The 19,085-nt window shown below is 42.7% G+C and overlaps 1 protein-coding gene across 4 annotated transcripts in view; it reads left to right on the top strand.

Moving 5' to 3' along the window:
• The window catches only part of LOC113018006 (mitogen-activated protein kinase kinase kinase kinase 2-like), a 45,578-nt gene that overhangs the window by 9,359 nt on the left and 17,134 nt on the right, over positions 1–19,085 (top strand). For all 4 annotated transcript variants that reach the window (XM_026161092.1, XM_026161080.1, XM_026161083.1 and 1 more), the window contains exons 2-15: positions 5,679–5,736; positions 6,682–6,772; positions 7,089–7,153; positions 7,840–7,895; positions 8,796–8,843; positions 8,933–8,975; positions 9,069–9,141; positions 9,945–10,076; positions 10,199–10,261; positions 10,369–10,450; positions 11,715–11,831; positions 12,920–12,998; positions 15,809–15,867; positions 15,963–16,009. In XM_026161092.1, coding sequence (XP_026016877.1) covers positions 5,679–5,736; positions 6,682–6,772; positions 7,089–7,153; positions 7,840–7,895; positions 8,796–8,843; positions 8,933–8,975; positions 9,069–9,141; positions 9,945–10,076; positions 10,199–10,261; positions 10,369–10,450; positions 11,715–11,831; positions 12,920–12,998; positions 15,809–15,867; positions 15,963–16,009 — 1,013 coding nt within the window. The remainder of the gene's footprint in view (positions 1–5,678; positions 5,737–6,681; positions 6,773–7,088; positions 7,154–7,839; positions 7,896–8,795; positions 8,844–8,932; positions 8,976–9,068; positions 9,142–9,944; positions 10,077–10,198; positions 10,262–10,368; positions 10,451–11,714; positions 11,832–12,919; positions 12,999–15,808; positions 15,868–15,962; positions 16,010–19,085) is intronic.

Here is a 19,085-nt window from a genome sequence, read left to right as displayed (position 1 = left end):
AGGACTGTGGGTGGACTGTGAGGAGATTTCATGTCTTGACTTCAGTGGCATCTTTCCATCCTGTGGCCAGCTTGTTATTGAGTAGCTCATTACTGGTAATGATAGCCTGGATTCTATCCCTACAGTTCAGATGGGTTTTCAGCACCTTCTGGAGGTTTTGGCTGAATCCTGAATCCTCATGGTTTCCGTTAGTCTGTGGAATACCCACGTACTTGTAGCTGTCCTGGATGTATGCTATCATGCCTTCTAGCCGCTCCACCTCACTTTCCCACCATTTGGCCACACTTATACAGTCTGAATATGTCAGATCCAGTGGGGGCAGTGCATCAGCTTGGTATACTCTGCACTTGATGGTGACATGTGGAATTGCCCTGCAGTTCACGCCTCCAGTGTTTCCTTCCACAGTCTCACTGAGTTCCTAATGTATGTTATTAGTGTTGTACAGTGCCAAGCACATCCATGTGTGGGGCATTGATCTGCATTAACTGACAACTGTTGTTGTGATTTGTCGATGTATAAATAAATTGAAAGTTGAGGCTTTGTTGTAGTCCAGGTGCTGCTCAGGTTAGTCAGTCTGCTCTTGGTGTACTGCTCTCTCAACCCAGAGTGGATGCTTTGGTGCTCTGGTGTTATTTTTAATGCCTTTCTGAGCTGTGCTTATGTGTTGACTCATGTGCTAACTCAAAGTACACTTTTTCCATTTCTCTGTGTGTGTGTGTGTGTGTGTGTGTCTTCACTAAGGTTGTGATACTTTGTGCCTGCAAACATCACAAAGTGGGACCTTTGCATAGTCACGGAGCAGAAGAAGAACAGTATTGAAGGTTTTGCACCAAGTAATCCAAAATACAGAGTAATGCATCACATAAATAATAACATTGACATATTTTTTTGCAATAGATGTGTAAAAATAAAATAAAATAAAAAAGTTAATATGTGACTACCACCACCTGGGACCTCAGTAGTTTCCTAACCATGACCGCTTTTGATAGTTTGGCTTCTGTTGGCCCCGTGTTAAATAACGCGGGACCATTGATCTTTGTTGTGCACAACACAATATGTCTGGTCTGGTGTACAGAGCAGCTTTATGCCAGCTGAATGCATCTCACCCAGGCTGTCAAAACCACAAAACTGCTTTCTGCCACAGCGTTGGTACGCATGTGACGCATATGACGCTACTGTATTTCTGGTGCTCTGTGGGTTGACACTACATGTACATCTCCTTCTCAAGTTAATCTCTCATTGACACTTTTTTCACTTGAGAACGAGGTGCATCTGTTGAAGAGTGCCCATAGTTTGGCACATCATGTAGGACAGTAAGGGTCACAAGAGCAGAGGTGTGAGTCTTCTGTGAAATACTGCCCGACTTTGACAAATGGGCAGAGAGAGGAGAAAAGTGGACTTGTGGTCCTGCAGAGATATTTGTAGTCTGCAGGCAGATGAGGGACTGCCCGTCTGGTGCAGAGAGCTATGTGGTCAAAGGGAGGCAGTGCAAAATATATGTGGTACAGCTTGTCTGTGGGCCACTCATGCTTGTGCTGTTGTTGGTTTTAGAAAAACAAAGTTCTAACATACAAGTTCCCTTCCTTATTCTCACCTATTCTAGTTCATGCATTTATTACTTCCAGGCTGGACGACTGTAATTCATTATTATCAGGATGTCCAAAAAACTCCCTGAAAAGCCTTCAGCTGATCCAAAATGCTGCAGCAAGAGTCCTGACAGGGACTAGAAAGAGAGAGCAGATTTCTCCTGTTTTGGCTTCCCTTCATTGGCTTCCTGTTAAATCCAGAATTCAAAATCCTGCTCCTCACATACAAGGTCTTAAATAATCAGGCCCCATCTTATCTTAATGACCTTGTAGTACCATATCACCCTATTAGAGCACTTCGCTCTCGCTCTGCAGGCCTACTTGTTGTTCCTAGAGTATTTAAAAGTAGAATGGGAGGGAGAGCCTTCAGTTTTCAGGCCCCTCTTCTGTGGAACCAGCTTCCAGTTTGGATTCAGGAGACAGACACTATCTCTACTTTCAAGATTAGGCTTCAAACTTTCCTTTTTGCTAAAGCATATAGTTAGGGCTGGACCAGGTGACCCTGAATCCTCCCTTAGTTATGCTGCAATAGACATAGGCTGCTGGGGATTCCCATGATGCACTGGGTGATTCTTCTTCACTCACTATGTATTAATAGACCTCTCTGCATTGAATCATACTTGTTATTAATCTCTGTCTCTCTTCCACAGCATGTCTTTATTCTGTCTTCCTTCTCTCACCCCAACCGGTCGCAGCAGATGGCCGCCCCTCCCTGAGCCTGGTTCTGCCGGAGGTTTCTTCCTGTTAAAAGGGAGTTTTTCCTTCCCACTGTCGCCAAAGTGCTTGCTCATAGGGGGTCATATGATTGTTGGGTTTTTCTCTGTATCTATTATTGTACGATCTACCTTACAATATATATCTCGTAGTACCATATCACTCCAATAGACCTGTTATTTAAAAGTAGAATGGGAGGGAGAGCCTTCAGTTTTCAGGCCCCTCTTCTGTGGAACCAGCTTCCAGTTTGGATTTCCCAAACAGACACCTCGTCTGGTGTTTGGAGCAGCTTGACACCGGCTGTGAGAATCCACCTCAGGCTTTCAAAACCACAACATGTTCAATATTGGGCTTAAAATGTTTGTTTTTTATAAAGCATATAGTGAGAGCTGGATCAGGTAACCCTGAATCCTCCCTTAGATTCACTGTAATAGATGTAGGCTCCTGTGTTTTGTCCTCACCCACCTTTTTACTAATTATGTGTTTATACCCCACGGTGCATTTAATCATTAGTTATTATTAATCTCTTGCTTGGTTGTGCTGAAAGTTTCTTTCTGTTAAAATCTGTTAAATTGTTATGTTGGTTAAGTGTAATTATAACATAGTAGGAGCATCAGCGTCGGCTGCACTTCCTCTGCTAGAGGACCGAGAGCTTGAGGGTCCTGAGGACTGTGTGGACAGAGATCTGGGATGATGTTTCTGGGATCGGCTGGAGGCACTCGCTCAGCTTGGGGGTCTTTGCCCCGAGTGCTCTGATTACCACAGGGACCATTGTTGTCTTCACCCTCCACATCTTCTTGAATTTCTCTCTCAGGCCTTGATATTTCTCGAGGTTCTCGTGTTCTTTCTATGTCCCACGTTCTTCTGAACAAACTTTCCCTGGACCTCGGGTTGTCTCTTGGCGATCCCTGGAACTGACTCACCGATGGACCACACCTGTGCTTCTGCATCTTACTGTCCAGCTCTCATGGCATCTATCGCCCCATCTTCACAGAGGTGGAGTCTTTGGTGCACATATCTCAACTGCCATGCAGCACGTTCAGTTGCTTCAGCTTTTTTCTCCTTATTCACGGAGTGTTTGTTTGAATAGTTTTCTCTCAAACGTGGATTGAGAGAAGTTTTGTTCTCCAATGAACAAAAGTGAAACTTTTCCTGAGGAGCAGCAACTACACACAGCGCGCTTTGTTTAATAAAGCAATTTGATTCTGATCACCAGATTCTTTATCCCATCAATCGTGCGTCCCAGCCAGACATCAACCCTGTTTTTGACAGGCTGGGTCTGGTTAATGCTAGGTCACTAGCAAATAAAACCTTTATTCTAAACGACTTCTTCACCTCTCCACACCTGGATTTTCTTCTGGTGACTGAAACTTGGGCCTGTTCTCTGAACTTGTCCTTCCAGACTGTAACTAGCTCAACTCTCAAAACACATCAAAACACATAAAGAACATTTATTAAAATCCATCCAAAAACATTCATATATTTAAAACATTTATACTGTGTTAAACCTTCGTTATTCCCAAAGGTTGATTCTGTTCATCTCAGTGGGAGATGTTGCTATATTGTTTGTTTGACATGTTTTCTTGTGAAGCACTTTGTAACAGCGTTTTGTCTTAAAAAAGTGCTATATAAATAAATTTTACTTACTTACTACTTACTTACTTACTTAGAAACGTTTCGTCATCCAGGTGACTTCAGTCTCAGCTGACTGCAGGTTTCCCCGAAATCTTATCAACAGTACATTTGCATAATGACTGAAACTGGAGAACAATGGCTGGCTGTGATGTCAGTTCCTTCCTTGTCATGACCATTAATCAACAATCACAGATTAATGGCCATGAGTACCATTCACAGAGAGTTGGGGAATGGCTGCCATCACAGCATGTAAGATGGTGACAGATGTACCCTTAGGCCCCCTCCTCGATTCAGAGATGGTCTTTCCCTTTTCACGTAAATGGGCTCCTTGACTCCGCCCTCAAACCAGCGTTCCTCCCTGTCCAGGATGTGTACATCCTCATGATTGAGAGAGTGTCACTGGCCTGTAGGTGTAAATAGACTGCAGAGTCCTGGCCTGACGAGGTGGCTCTGCTGTGTGTGGATGTAAATGTTTCTCCCACTGAAAACTTTCAGATGACCAGAATCAACCTTTTGGGATGAGTGAGCATGACATTACAACCCCCATTATTGTTTTCATTAATTATACTATATATTTGCTTTGTGCATACATGATTCTTGTTTATGTTAGGTGTGTTAGGGACACCAGACCGACCTCTCCTTTCAACTTGGACCAAACGGCCTCATTGTCCCTAACCCAAAGTGTTTCCCAACACATTTAATAAAAAGGATTTTAAGTGATACTAAGGTCAGCCACATCCAAGCTGCCATTCACTTTGCTTTTGGACACCTTTTTGTTACGTCACGGTTTGTCCCACAAATCAGTTCAACACATAATTCATTAAGAATCATCATGACTTTGTGCTGTAGTGGAAACAAAGTAGCAAGAAATAATCATCTTGGTATAATATGGGTACTGACAATTGTTACTCATGCTTTGTCATTTGGATTTAAAATGTTCCCATTTCAGAACTACTGCTTTGTTTTCACATTCCTTGTTTGAACCAGTTTAAAAGGCAACAGCTTTCCCACTAAACTGAACCATTCTAATAACACTATCGGGCATCCCATATTCCTTCATCACTGCCCACATTTAGGAATGTGAAACAGTCTTCTTGCTGCTGAATGAAGCAGTTAACCACTTGACAAGATGTACTCTGGATATTTTTCCATCTCTGCCGAAGCCACTGAAGGATGTGTTTGACTCTGTGTGTATGAGTGTGCTGTCTGTTATTGCAGCGTCCAGATTGGTCCAAGTTTGTGTTACAAACATACACACTCACTCTGTAAAACGTATAAAGTCTTGTCTTACTTCAGTTTTCTGTAAGCTACTTTCTGCTTTTTGGCCAAATAGGCCGGGCAGGCGATCGTGGCTCACGAGTTGGGAGTTCGCCTTGTAATCGGAAGGTTGCTGGTTCAAGCCCCGTCTCCGACAGTCTCGGTCGTTGTGTCCTTGGGCAAGACCCTTCACCTGCTCCCTACTGGTGGTGGTCAGAGGGCCCGGTGGCGTTAGTGTCCGGCAGCCTCGCCTCTTGTCAGTGCGCCCCAGGGTGGCTGTGGCTACACTGTAGCTTACCGTCACTAGTGTGTGAATGTGTGTGTGAATGTGTGGATGACTGGATGTGTAAAGCGCTTTGGGGTCCTTAGGGACTAGTAAAGCGCTATACAAACACAGGCCACTGTGCTTCTTTTGGGTGCAGTTACCTGCGTATCCTTTTATCTTATATGTTATTTATTATAAAGACTATTTTGCTTTCCTTTCAGGCTCGAAACATCAGGACGTCTGAACTGGCAGCTATCAAGATTGTCAAGCTCGACTCAGGTGTGTTAAAAGCCCAAACACAGCACAGGAAGTGCACAGTAAGGTGTCCATTCAACGTCCATAGTTCCCAGTATTGGTCAGTTTCAGTGAAACTTGCAAATAATATTACTCAGGGTCACATCAGCTGTTTTACAGTTTACAGCACAGCAACAACAGGATTAAGCAATCAAGCAATGGCTTATTATATTGCTTTGTCACACATGTTGCTAACTGTGATGTTATTGCTCTGATCACAGAGGCGTGGCTGGGCCCTCCTATCACCACTATGCTATTATCAGTAATATTCATTTCTTTATTATAGATGAAGTGTGAGTGAGAGTGGGGTCATGTTTACAATCCAATCAAATTCTTTTACATCCATCAGAGTCAAAGGTCAACTTCAGGATTTATAGGTGAAAAATTGACGAAAGGCCTGATAACTACGATTATTAGAAGTCTGCTGTGTTCATATAGAAAGTACTAAAGAGTCAAAGTGGTAATGCTGTATGGAGCTTTGTGTAAGTGTTTGTTACTGCCATCTTTGCTTTCATGGACTTCTTTTTAAAGGAAGGTGTTTTGCACTACAAAGATTTTCTTCTGGATTTGTCCCGTATATATTGTCCAGTATATGGGTTATACTGGAATGATATAAGGAATGGATTGAGTCCTTTTCTAGCTTAGAAACGAAAAAAAGTGAACCTATCCTTGAATAACTAATAGTGCCATTTGAGTAGTTGTAAAAAACAGACCTGATTTCACTGTATCCAACACAGCTGATAACACTGAGCACCACGTGGGTGTGCAGTATTTTTTTCCACTAAAAGAATTTCCCAGATTCACTACATCCCTTGCTCCATGGAGAAGCTACCAGTCCTCCCAGTTGTCTAGCTATGTTTTGCTGTTCTGTAACTGTGTGAAGTTAGCTGTCATGAGTCAGTAAACCCTCGCTGTGCTGTCTGTGCTCAGGTGATGACATCACCCCCATCCAGCAGGAGATTACCATGATGAAGGAGTGCAAGCACAAAAACATCGTGGCCTACTTTGGGAGCTACCACAGGTGCTGGGTGTTTTCTGATGTGTGGAATTCCTCGGATTGTTGGTGGACTGAAATATGTGGAATTTGACTTTTATCTTGCACGCGCTGAATTCCTCTCCCACTCCTTCAACTGCTTAGTTACATTGTTGGCCCACCAGCTCATGCATGATACTGTGTGCTTGTGGGAGTAAATGCATTGACTTCATTATATTAAGGCCTGTCTGCTTCCTTCTTAAACGCAGTACTTGTTTTTAACCAATGCCTGCACAGCTGTTCAGCCACAGAGAGCAGCACGCATGTCAGACATGTCAAATAAAAGCTGAGTGTCTCTCTTTAGAAACACCAAGCTGTGGATCTGCATGGAGTACTGCGGTGGAGGCTCCCTGCAGGATATCTACCATGGTAAAAACACACACATCTAAAATTCATGTCAGAACACGACGCATCTACTGTCCTCGATCGGCTGAATTCACAGCATGTGATTAAATTAGTGTCGTCCATTCTTAGTAATGAGGGCCTGTGATTGACTGGGTGAATCTCTGAATGTACCTCACGTGGATTGGATACGGGAAAGGATTGTCATTAAGGGAAATGTAATTAAATAATTATCAGTCATAGATTCTAGTTTGTCCTTCTGTGAACCAACTAATATGTATTAAAATAAAAACAAAGACTGCTAGCCTAACATATAAGTGGTGAACTACTCAAAGAGAGAGGAATAAGAGGAAATGTTTCCTTCTCAGGACCAGGAATTATTTTTAGGCACTGCAAAGCAAGAAACAACTAAAAAGCTAAAATCACAAACTAAAGCTATATGTTGCATTTCTTTCTGTCGTTACACTTTCCAAATGAGCCAATAAGGATGAATACGACCATAGTGGAGCTGTTTAAACATAACTATATGAGTACTGTTTCCACCCGATGAGTCTGAGTGAGGCAGCTGAAGCATTTCCCAGCATGTCCAACTGTAACTACCACTTTAACGCTCAGTCATTTGAATAGTTGGTATAAAGCAGATGTGGAAGTAGGCACAATGATCCACTCTTACTCTCATGTCTCACAGCTGTTAATCAGACTCTTTTCCACAGTGACGGGTCCACTGAAGGAGAAGCAGATAGCATTTGTGTGCAGGGAAACTCTCCAGGTAAGGCTTTTCAGTCCAGGAAGCTTGTTACTGTTGCACTGCAAAGTCTTTACAGACACCCTGCTGACACAATGAGTCATGTGTTTTTTCCCAACTTCAGAGCAGCTCCAGTCGTGCCAGACCACTAAGTGCATTGTAGATGTTCTGAAACTGCCTCTGCAGTAGAACATGATAAATGGTCTGGTCCTGATATAGCTCTTTTCTTTCTAACGAAGTGCTACAAGTCCCTTTCACCTATATACAGTTGTACTCACACTGCAGTTCATTTTATTCCTTTAATTCCTTTTAAACAATCACACACACATGCTCACCGCAATAAATGCGTAGGATGCGGTTCAGTGTCTTTACCAGGGGCGGGTGGATACGCAGGTGGGAGGAGCTGCCAACATTCTGGTGGTGCTGGAAAACCCACCTGACCTCTTGAGCCACAGCAGCCATACGGCACACTGTGTTTTCATAGACCGTGACCTTCTGCCCACTCAAAGCTTTGTTGGATGATCAGCTTTGCAGACTGACAGCAAAAAACACCAGAAAAAGTGCTTCCAAAACTTTCACCAGTGCTGTACACGATCAGTGAGTCTGCATTCAAAGCACGTAAAGGTTACAAAAATCAAACTAAGGAAACATAGAGATATTGTTCCTGATTCATGCAAGACTAGATGAAGATGGGGATCACTCCTCAGTGGAGAGCATGCTCTCCTACTGCCTGGGTGGAGTGCTGTGCAGTGGGTCATTAACACCGCCCAAATCATTGGCTGCGCTCTGCCACCCCTGGAGACTGTTAGTCAGTCAGTTCAGCTGTATGTTTTCTCTCTCTTCCCAGTTCAGTGTTGTAAACCATGACTTAAGCAGTAATTAAATACATTCTCACAGTAATCGGCTGATTTCCATCTTTTCCAGGGCCTGTATCACTTGCACGAAACTGGCAAAATGCACAGGGACATAAAGGTACAGCTGTTTAGTTGTTACTGTTTAATAGTGACGCTCAGACTGTGGATCATCCTGTGAACAAGCTTGGATCTTTATTGTCTTTGCAGGGAGCCAATATCCTTTTGACCGAGCGTGGAGATGTGAAACTGGGTCAGTGTGATTTGCAGTACTTATGCAGGCTTAGGTAAGCACGATGTTGGATTTTAGCTGCACTGTGACCCTGCGTCTCTCCTCTGTGTCCAGCTGATTTTGGAATCGCAGCAGAGATCAGTGCCTCTGTGGCCAAGAGGAAGTCATTTATTGGAACTCCTTACTGGTAAGATGAATACATCACCACTAAACCTAACCTTACCAAACCCTGAGCAAACAGTGTCTGTCTGTCGATGGTGACACAGACCTCTCTGTTTTTCTACAGTGCTGCTATCACTGTGAGCTTGGTATGCTGCCAGCGCTCTTTGTCTTTATGCTCAGCTGTAGGTTCATCTGTTGTGCTTTTGTATCACAGTATCAGTTAAGTGTTCTGCTTTCACTTTAGCTGAATTCGTGTCTGTTTTATAGCCTCGGTTCAATATATCAGCCTGTTTAAGGTTAGGGTTTTTAACCTCATACGTTATCAGAATTAACCAGACAAATCGATCCGCCTCATAAGAGCGGGCTTGCATCAGCAGCCGCAGAATGGAGGAGGAGTATCAGTCCCGTGTGTGTGCTGGGATGAGCTTTCCTGTGCTCGTACTTTCATGGCATGTCTATGTCTGTCAGTCTATGAGTTGCCGACTAACCCTCAGAAAGCATCTACTAAACCAAAGTCTATGAAAGAAAATGTGCAAAGGACAGATTTGTTTTAGTTCGATTTACAATAAAGTGATAAAAAACACACGACCTGTCTTTCTCCATATAGGTAAACATATTTATCTTTAGGTGAAGCACTGCTACAGTTATTGCAACGATACCTGATCACTTCAAGGATCAAGTTTCTAACAAAGCCACAGACCGCTCGCAGTCAGCTGCCATCTTCAAATATTGATGTTTCACAGATTTGTCATTGAAAGTTAATGAGTGGTTGACTCCTGGACACACCTGTTTGCGAATCAGGCCCACTAACTCTTCCTCTCTGAGCAGGATGGCTCCAGAGGTGGCTGCGGTGGAGAAGAAGGGTGGCTATAACCACCTGTGTGATATCTGGGCCGTCGGCATCACTGCCATCGAGCTGGCAGAGCTGCAGCCGCCCATGTTTGACCTGCACCCAATGAGGTGAGTCAGCACAAACAATGGGGACTGGACAAACAGTTGGAGACAGACAGACTTGGCAGACTCTGGGTGATTGCTGCTTGGACAGTTTCCAGTCCAGTGACGTCTCTCACACTGTTTTTCAGAGCGCTGATGCTGATGTCCAAGAGCAGCTTCCAGCCTCCAAAACTTAAGGACAAAGCCAAGTGGTAAATGTGCTGCTGATGGTCTGAAATTCAAGTGCATAAGCACCTGTGATCTGATCAGTATCTTCCTCACTGCTGATACATGTATCTTTGTCTTCCTCTGTCTGCAGGTCTGCTGGCTTCCATAGCTTTGTGAAGATGTCTCTCATTAAAAGCACTCGTAAGCGGCCCTCAGCTGAGACACTGCTGCAGGTTAGTTTGTCACTAAACAAGGAAAAACGAACCAACCGTCCGTCTTCACACTGGCACTGTTGTGTGTACAGTAGCTGTAAGCGCATCTTTCTCTTCTGTTTGTAACATTAGCACAAAGGGAGGTGGTTGGCCGAGGCTGGCTGTTACGAGAGCGACTGGAAATGATTGCATTGCATTTGTACAGTTTATACTGGGAGCTATTCAGTAAAATTTCACATGCTGATGAACATGTGATATTACACAAAATCTAAATGTCACATTTTGCTACAAATATTACAGAGCTGTCAAATCAGCAGATATCAAATGATGTACGATCAAAAACATCCGAGCCCTCAGTGCGTGGGTCGCTTGCTCTGCTGGTGGAGATATAGTTCTGTCCATCTCCATCCAGTTAAGGGCTGTGGGGAATGGGAGGTGGGGTGCACCCAGGACAGGAAGGAAGCTGGAGTACCCAGACACAGAAAGGCCACCAGCTGATCTGAGCCCAGGACCTTCTTGCTGTATGGCCACAGTACCCCAAAATTACATTTATAGCTAATTGGGTTTGGTTTTTTTTTTTCTATGTGGCATGTTTTGCAATGAGACTGGCTGCTATCAGCTGTTATCAAAGTACTTTTTACAACATTCACCTGCAAACATGCTCATACCGTTTGTGTTATGCCTTTAATTTCTTTCATACACAGTCGCATACGTCCTGCTTTTTGATTGGACCTCATAGTCAGTTTAGAAATAATACAGAAGTGGACAGATTTATGAAAATGTCATTTTTTTAAATGTATCTCCCAAGTGCTGTTAAACAGAGTAAGAGCTTTAATACCGCATTTCTAAAAATCTAGTTACATTGTTACATTATTTGCATGTTTGCATTTGTTACATTGTTACATTATTTGCACACAGAAACATAATGTCTTAGTCTTTTATTTTCCATGTCCTCCATGTGTTTCTCAGCGAGCTGAGCAATCTTAAGTATTTGTAACAATTAACAGTGTCAATGTCACAGCCATGAAGGGTTCGAATATGGACTCTAGAGCTTCAGGCTTCTTCAGGCAAGAGATTTCTGAAATGTCGAAAGTCGACCGCAGGTTTGCAGTGGTCAAAGGGCAGAGCCAGTGTTATGTAAAATGTTGCTCTCTTTCACTTGTTGCTGCGCATCAGACATAAGAAACTTTATTTTCTTTGTACTGTAAGACAAAAACAAAGCGAAAGAGAGACCTGAGATTAGCGCCATCATTTCCCGTTTAAGGTGTGTGCCTTCTTTCTTTAGCATCCGTTTGTGACACAGCTGTTGACCCGTAACTTGATCATTGAGCTGCTGGACATGGCCAACAACCCCGAGCTCCACACTCCCCACACAAACACCATGGATGACATTGAGCTGGAGGTCAGTTCTCACAGCGTAGCTAAACTCACTGGATAAGGACATTTGATTTTGTACACTGTGGATTTGAAACCAAACAATTAAGATGTTATCAACGTGCAGCTTCATTCGAGTAGTGTGTTACCTGTTTAGGGTTAGTGTCTTTTCTAAACATGCTGTTCCATTTCAGACGCTTAAAAGTGATTGAACACTTGTGTTTCCGCTCTATTTCACAAGGAGTTAAACGGACTAAATATCTGGAGCTTTCAACATGGATCATTTGGGTTCTTTTTCTCTGGAAATCAACAATCTGGTACTTTGGTAAAAGGAAACCTACACTCTGCAAGAACACTATCGATGAGGTCGTCTTAATATTGTTTTCAAGAGAAGCCTTCACAAATGGAAATACAGAGTTTACAACAAGGTGCAATCCACTGGTTACACTCGGGAACATGAAGGCCATATTAGACTTTGACTGAAAACACCTTTGGAGCATGTCCAGTCTGGAAAGATGAACTTGTACCAGAACAATGAGAAGACAAAAGTATAGAGAAGGAGATCGGTTGCATGCATGGCTGCCAGTGAAGCCAGGTCAGTAGAGTTTATTGATGATGTGACTGCTGGATGAATTCAGGAGTGCACAGGGCGATAACCTCACGCTGCAAAACTAACCAGACAGAGCTTCACTGTGCACATAACAGCGAGCAAACTGCTAAACCCAAGAATTCTCAATTTCCAATGGTCAAGTCAGTCACCTGATATCAGCCCCACAGAGCGTGCTTGTCAGTGACTGAAATCAAAACTGCACGTAGAGAGTGACCAGCAAACCAGCTGCAGTGGGACGTGGCTGCAGTAAAGGCCTGACAGAGCACTGAAGGGAGGAAACCTGCATTTAGTCTAAAGTTCATCCAAGAACATCCAAACAGTCACTGTGAGCCTCTGAAGATGGGGACTAAAAATCTGCACTTTAATCACATCTTGATTGTTTGATTCCAAGTCCACTGTGATGATGTACAGAGGTGAACTTCCAGAAATGCTCTTCCTTCGGAAAAGCTGGGATTGACTTGTTTCCGCAGTGATTTGTGTCTGTACGGTTTTTGCTGTCTTGACAGGTTGGGGTAATGGCTCCTGACAAGATTCAGTCAGCAGGGAAACACCTGCCTGTGGAAAGGACACCGTCTGAACAACAATGTGAGTCCCGCCCCTTCCACACACACGGCACACAGTGGGTGGTTCCTTAAACATAGCAGGATGAGATTCCTGGCGTCTCGTCGTCACAGTGAGGTCACCGGCTTTGTGCTAGAATGGAACAAAGGGAATAAAAACCCTGCAGCTTGTCTCTGATGCACTACACCGTGCAGTGCACTTGATGGCTGAATGTGTGCCTGTGTGTACATATGTGTACATATAATATATGTCGGTTGTACTGGGAGAGTGGTTTCATTGTCCCATTGTATTCAGCGAAGCAGCTTGTAGAATATGAATAGAAACAAAAGCCCCTCAGTGAGCGTGCTGACTGCTGCTCTCGCTCTGTAACCATCCACACGTGTGGGACGGAGGCCTCGTCAGAGGATGGTGCTGGGAACATGCCTGCTGTCTGACTTCATACTGCTCAGATGCCAATGGGCTGCTTGTGTTCCTGGTGTGACAGACTGTATTCACACACCAAATCATAAATCAGTCTGGTGTTGACCTCAACTTCCCTTACTAGTGTAGTCTAGTGTGCTAGACGCAGCCCCGTAAGCCACAAACATCTGCACTGCCCTTTGACCAGTATGGTTTTAGAGGCTTACACAGGTGCTACAATGTATCATATACTGTATCTGTCATTGTCAACACTGATACAATGTATATTGTTAGTGCCATGGTCTGTGTGTTACACCTCTATGCTTTTAGTATTGATTAAATAGTATCAGAAACAAGATTACTGGTTTATTTAGCACAGCCAGTTCATGTACATGAGTCTGGGGAAGTATAGGAAGGTCATTCAGTCTTACTGCTACACTGTGTCCCTCCAGCTTTTGCATATTTGGATGGAAGTTGTCTCGATAAATGTGCAGTTTCTAACCTTTTTACAACTGACGAGCCTGAAAACCAGTTTTCTCACCTTTGTCCATCATCTTCTTGTTGCTGTCGTCCTTTGCTGAGCTTCTGCTGCATTACTCAATACAAATAATTACTTGAAAATACAGTAATGCAGTAATTAGCCTTCACCAAGCCCTGCTCTGCAACAGTAAGGTGTTGGTGTTCTGCTGCATGTTTCTGCACGATGATCTTCATGCAGTAACATGACTGACCATAACTGTGACATGAGCAACCGATGACTGCTGGGCAAAATAGTTTCCAAAGTATTCACTTTGTTGAGGTGATTGAATCAGAAGATTAACTTTTGAAATGTTGAGAGCATTTTTGTAGACCGCTCCTTTGATCCCATTTCAAACAGAAAAACTTTGGACTTCTTATTCAAATTCACTTGCAGGCGTTCAGCAACACCTTGCAAAGTAACTGAGCCGAAACGCAGCAGCAGCTTCTGCTTTCTGGTTTAGTCATTTCCTCATCTCCTGCTTCAAAGCGAAATGATCATGTGATCGCTGTGCTTCCTCCTTTCACATCACAGTGAAGTCATTAGAGAAACTGAGGCAAGATGCTAATAAAAGCTGTTCTGCAGATCTTAGTCGAAGACCTTGCATGCTGCCACATGTGTGCAATTTCTGATTTCTTTACAAACAAACTAATGACTAGTTTAAACGATCTTAAAAGAAAGGGCTGCTAACTAACTATCCGTTTACTATGGAAACCAGTGTTTTCACCTTGTTTCATCCTGTACAGTAATGACATCACAGTACTGTGTACTACATGTACAGCAGTAGTAGCTGAGATTCTCCACTTGAATTGGGAGATGTAAAAAGACAGAATCCAGTTAACTGCAGTCTAATGACATCTAGTGGTGAGATTTGATGCATATCGAGCCATTACTTGATGTTTTGACTTGTTGCCTCAAGAAAGCAGTGCAAGGAATTGCCTAAACTGATGTTATAAATACTCCTTGGTCGCATTTTGTGCCCTGTTCTTATTTGTCTTATTACCTGGCTGTTGGTATTCCTATCATCTTGGACTTTTAGTTTAAATTGCTAACACCCTAAAACTGACTGAATACCAACAGTGAAACCTTTTCTTTTTACCTCACATTTCTATTTCTTATCATAATTTCAGTGTGATTTTTTTTCTTTTTAATTTTTAAATTTCATGTTTAATTTTTGAATTTCTTTGACTGGTGATGCTGTTTTTTGCACCCAGATCCATCCCTGTTTGGGCCCTGACTCAATATCAGTGTACATTTGATACATCCCAGTTATAATACTCTGTAGTAACAGAGCAATGTTCATTCAATTTGTTACTTTGCCTGACCTGCAATCAAAAGTGTCACTTTGACTGAGCATTAAGACACACACACATACTTAGGAATACAAATACTTCTATTGAATTGAAGGAGGCGTGTCTTCTTCCAGCGGTACTGTGATGCATGTCAGCTGTCACTCCCCACACACAGGCGTGTTCCAGGCTTTAACATTAATGACAAATGTCATACTCTGATATACTACAGGTAGAATAAGCCATCTAATGTCATTTTTAAAAGCTTTACTGTGGGAGCTTCTAAACTAGCTGTCATCTTGTCTCTCATTTGAAACCAGTAGCTACTATTTATCAGCCCCTAAATGCTTATAAACCTTTTGATATTGTGTTCAGACGTCTCTTCTCAATGACACTTTGTCATCGAGTAAAAATGTTATTCTCGGATATCTGTGCTCACCTGATGTGTGGGGTCAGGGCTGCAGACTTCACTCGGCCCTTGTTCACTGCTGATGTCACAGGTTATCTCTGGAGTGCACACCGATGGGAATCGGTGCACCATAAACACTGTGAAAGTACCAGGATTGTGTGTGAATGTGTTGGTCTGCCTTTGTTAGCGTGCTAAGCCCAGTGTTGTGTTCTTTTTGCAGTTGACCAGGTGAAGTTTGGGCCTCCGCTGAGGAAAGTGACAGAGCCTTATCCTGACTTGGTAATGCATGTTTCCTGCAGGTATACTGATGGCATTCAGTCCATGACAACACGCGGATTTGACCAAAGGTTGTGTTTGGGTTTTCCTTTCTGCAGGCCTGTTATGATGACTGGAGTCTGTCTGGAGATGAAGGAGGCTCACCGTAAGACCTTTGTTTCATCTTTCTTCAGTTGCTTATTAAATATCGTTGCTTTTGGCTGTTGAGATGTCACATTGGCACACTGCACACTATAATATAACAAGGTGCATTTAAAAAGTTGCTAGATTGGATCAGCTGGAGGGAAGTTGTGTTCTGCTGTGGTTGATTGTTACTCTGTCAGGTAGCAGGTAGCTGCATCAGTCATTTGTAGACTGGGCTAGGCTAACTTATCTGGATTTTTATATTTTTGTTTGTTTTGTTTTTATTTACAAAATCCAACTGATGGGTAGCATGTATAAGTTTAGAAAAAACTTTGCATGAATTATTTTAGCAGGTGTTTGCTTTGTTCAGCCAACATGGAGTGATTTCGGTATTTTTTCCAGGATGTAGCACCATAAATCATAACTCATAAAAGTAGACATGTGGTTCCTATGTGGCCAGAATGCCAGCTTATCCATACAGTATGAGAACAGTATTACTGCAGGTACCAACAGAACAGAGTGTCCTCCCAGAGCAATGAGGAGTAACCTGTAGTAAAAACAAATAAACAAAAAGAAATTTAGTATGATTTATTCTAACTGCATACGTTAACTGTTTGCAGTAAGAGTGGATGAATAAACAAACAATAAACAAAACACGAATCAACTGCAGACTCTGTTTAGTTAGTTTGTGCCTCTGCCCTCCAGCTGATCCAATCTAACTGCGTTATTCACAGATTGTGATAATGAAGTAATGCTCCGTATGTCTGGATACTTCCAGGTGCCAGTTAAAATAATGGAGACTATACTATTGGCCCCTTTATCACGTACACGTTGGTAGTGCTGTGTTGGACCCTTTTGCCTTCATGCCAAAGATTCAACAAGGTGCTGAAAACATTCCTTAGAGACTTCGGTTCAAACTGACATGATGGCATTGCATGCACTGCTGCTGCACATCCAGGATTGCACTGAGACCTTTGACCGCGGAGCACAGTGAACTCGCTGTCATTTTTAAGACCGTTATCCTGCTGAAGCAGCTGTCAGAAAATGGGTACACTCGTCTCACACGTCACTTCTCTTCCTGATGCTCAGTTTGAACTTCAAGTCCAACAGATGTTTGCATTAATGAGCAATGACCGGCAAAAATCGAGTGTACCCACAAGTGTACCTAATAAAGTGGCCAATAAGTGTATATTTATGAAAAAAAGATGGTTGCATAATCTATTTAATTTCTTTTATTTTGTTTTTAAAATGATGACATGTGCACAAAGGAATCGTTTACAGTTGTGATCAGACGTTTACGTCCACTCTGGGCTTTAATCAACACAACAACATCTTTAATGACTTAAAAAAACACCAAACTTTAAATTAATTTTTGATTTTCACTAATCCACATAGAGTCAAAGTATATATGCTGGCTGCATATGCAGTTTTGTTTAAATATTTCTTAACAAGTTGTGACTGGACACTGTTGGTAGTCATCAACAAGCTTCTGGTGTAATTCTATCGAACCACTGTTCTTGGAAAACTTGGTAAATTGGTTGGTTTCCTGGTACAGACCCGACCTCAGTTGAGGTCAGAGCTTTGGAAAGGTGATTTCATAAGCTTCATGTTTGTTTTATCCATTCTAGAACCAGCGATGTATGTTGATGTGTGTTTGGGATCATTGTCCTGCAGTGTCCCACTTTGTGTAGCCTACCATTACCACCGGCAGCAAAACAGCCCCAAAGCATGATGCTATCACCACTACACTTGACAGTGTTCTCAGGTTTGAAAGGCTCACCTTTACTCCTCCACACATACCAAACTACCTTTCTCTAGAAGGCGTTTGGCTTGTTCATGTGGGCAGCTGCAAATTTCCCTCAAGCTTGTGTCGATTTTGGAGCAGGAGCTTCTTGCTTGGTTAGCACCCTCTCAGGCTATGGCGACGTAAAACTGTCTTCACTGTTGACAGTGATGCTGGTGTTGAGCAGTTTCTGGTCCATGCCAGTCTTGAGTCTTGAGTCTTGAACCTTGGTGATTTGTGGGTTGTTCTTTAACGCCCCGGCTCATTTCCTGTCATCCAAGGGTGTTTGTCAAAGTCTGGAAGAAAACCCAAAGTGGTATAACTTGTACTAATGTACAAGTTTGAACTGATGACCTTTGAATCTGCAGAGACCCTGACAATTTGCATAAACCTACAATTCTCCTTCTTAGATCTTGACTGAGTTCCTTGGACTTCCACATTGTTCTGAGTGTTGGTCAGTCCAGTGAGTGGGTGAAGAATTTGTCTGACAAACAGCTCACCCAAGCGGAGAAAAACATCCATCCCGCTAGTCGAACTGATCACGAGCCCCTGAAACGAGACCCAGGAAGTGTTTACAGTAAGAGGGGGACAGACTGTCTGAAGCAGTTAGAACAAGACAAAGCTACTGACCGGACCTCATACCACAGGTCACAGGCTCTCTGTGAATGGTACTCGTGGCCACTGATCAGTGGTTGTTGTTCCTTCAGTGGGCTGGTTTCAGTCATTGTGCAAATGTACTGTTTATAAGATTGGAAACCTGCAGTCAGCTGAGACTGAAGAAGTCACCTGGATGCGTGACGAAACGTTTCTCCCACTGAAAACGTCCAGATGAACAGAATCAATCTTTGTGGATTTCCTTAGCTGGATGATTGAGCGTGCATCAACATGATGTTTCAGGCATCTACATCATGAAGCTCATTGAGAGAAGGCCAAGCGTTTGCAGCATTGTCAACAAAGCAAAGTCTACTTTGAAAATACAAGATGTATTTAGAATTATTTATCAATTTTTTCTTCGCGACATAATTCCATATATCTTGCTTCGTATATTTGTAGTTAAAAACTGAAAACATCAGTGTAGAAAGTCGTAAAAATAAAGGAAAAACATCAAATGAGAAGATGTGTCCAAACTTTTGACTCTGTGTGGATCTGCAAAAATTCTAATTAAATTCAAACTTGTACACCCAGATCTTGTTTTTTTTTTAAGTCATTAAGGAAAATAAATCATTAAAAGTCCATTAAAAGGCTTTATAAACGTTTGACCACAACTGTATATAATCCCTGCTGCAACTCTTCAAGCATATAACTGGGTGAGTTG

Source organism: Astatotilapia calliptera, chromosome 3 (genome assembly GCF_900246225.1).
Source record: "Astatotilapia calliptera chromosome 3, fAstCal1.2, whole genome shotgun sequence".
Lineage (NCBI taxonomy): Eukaryota > Metazoa > Chordata > Actinopteri > Cichliformes > Cichlidae > Astatotilapia > Astatotilapia calliptera.
Note: the sequence above shows the minus strand (reverse complement) of the source record. Positions and strands in the feature narration are given on the sequence as shown.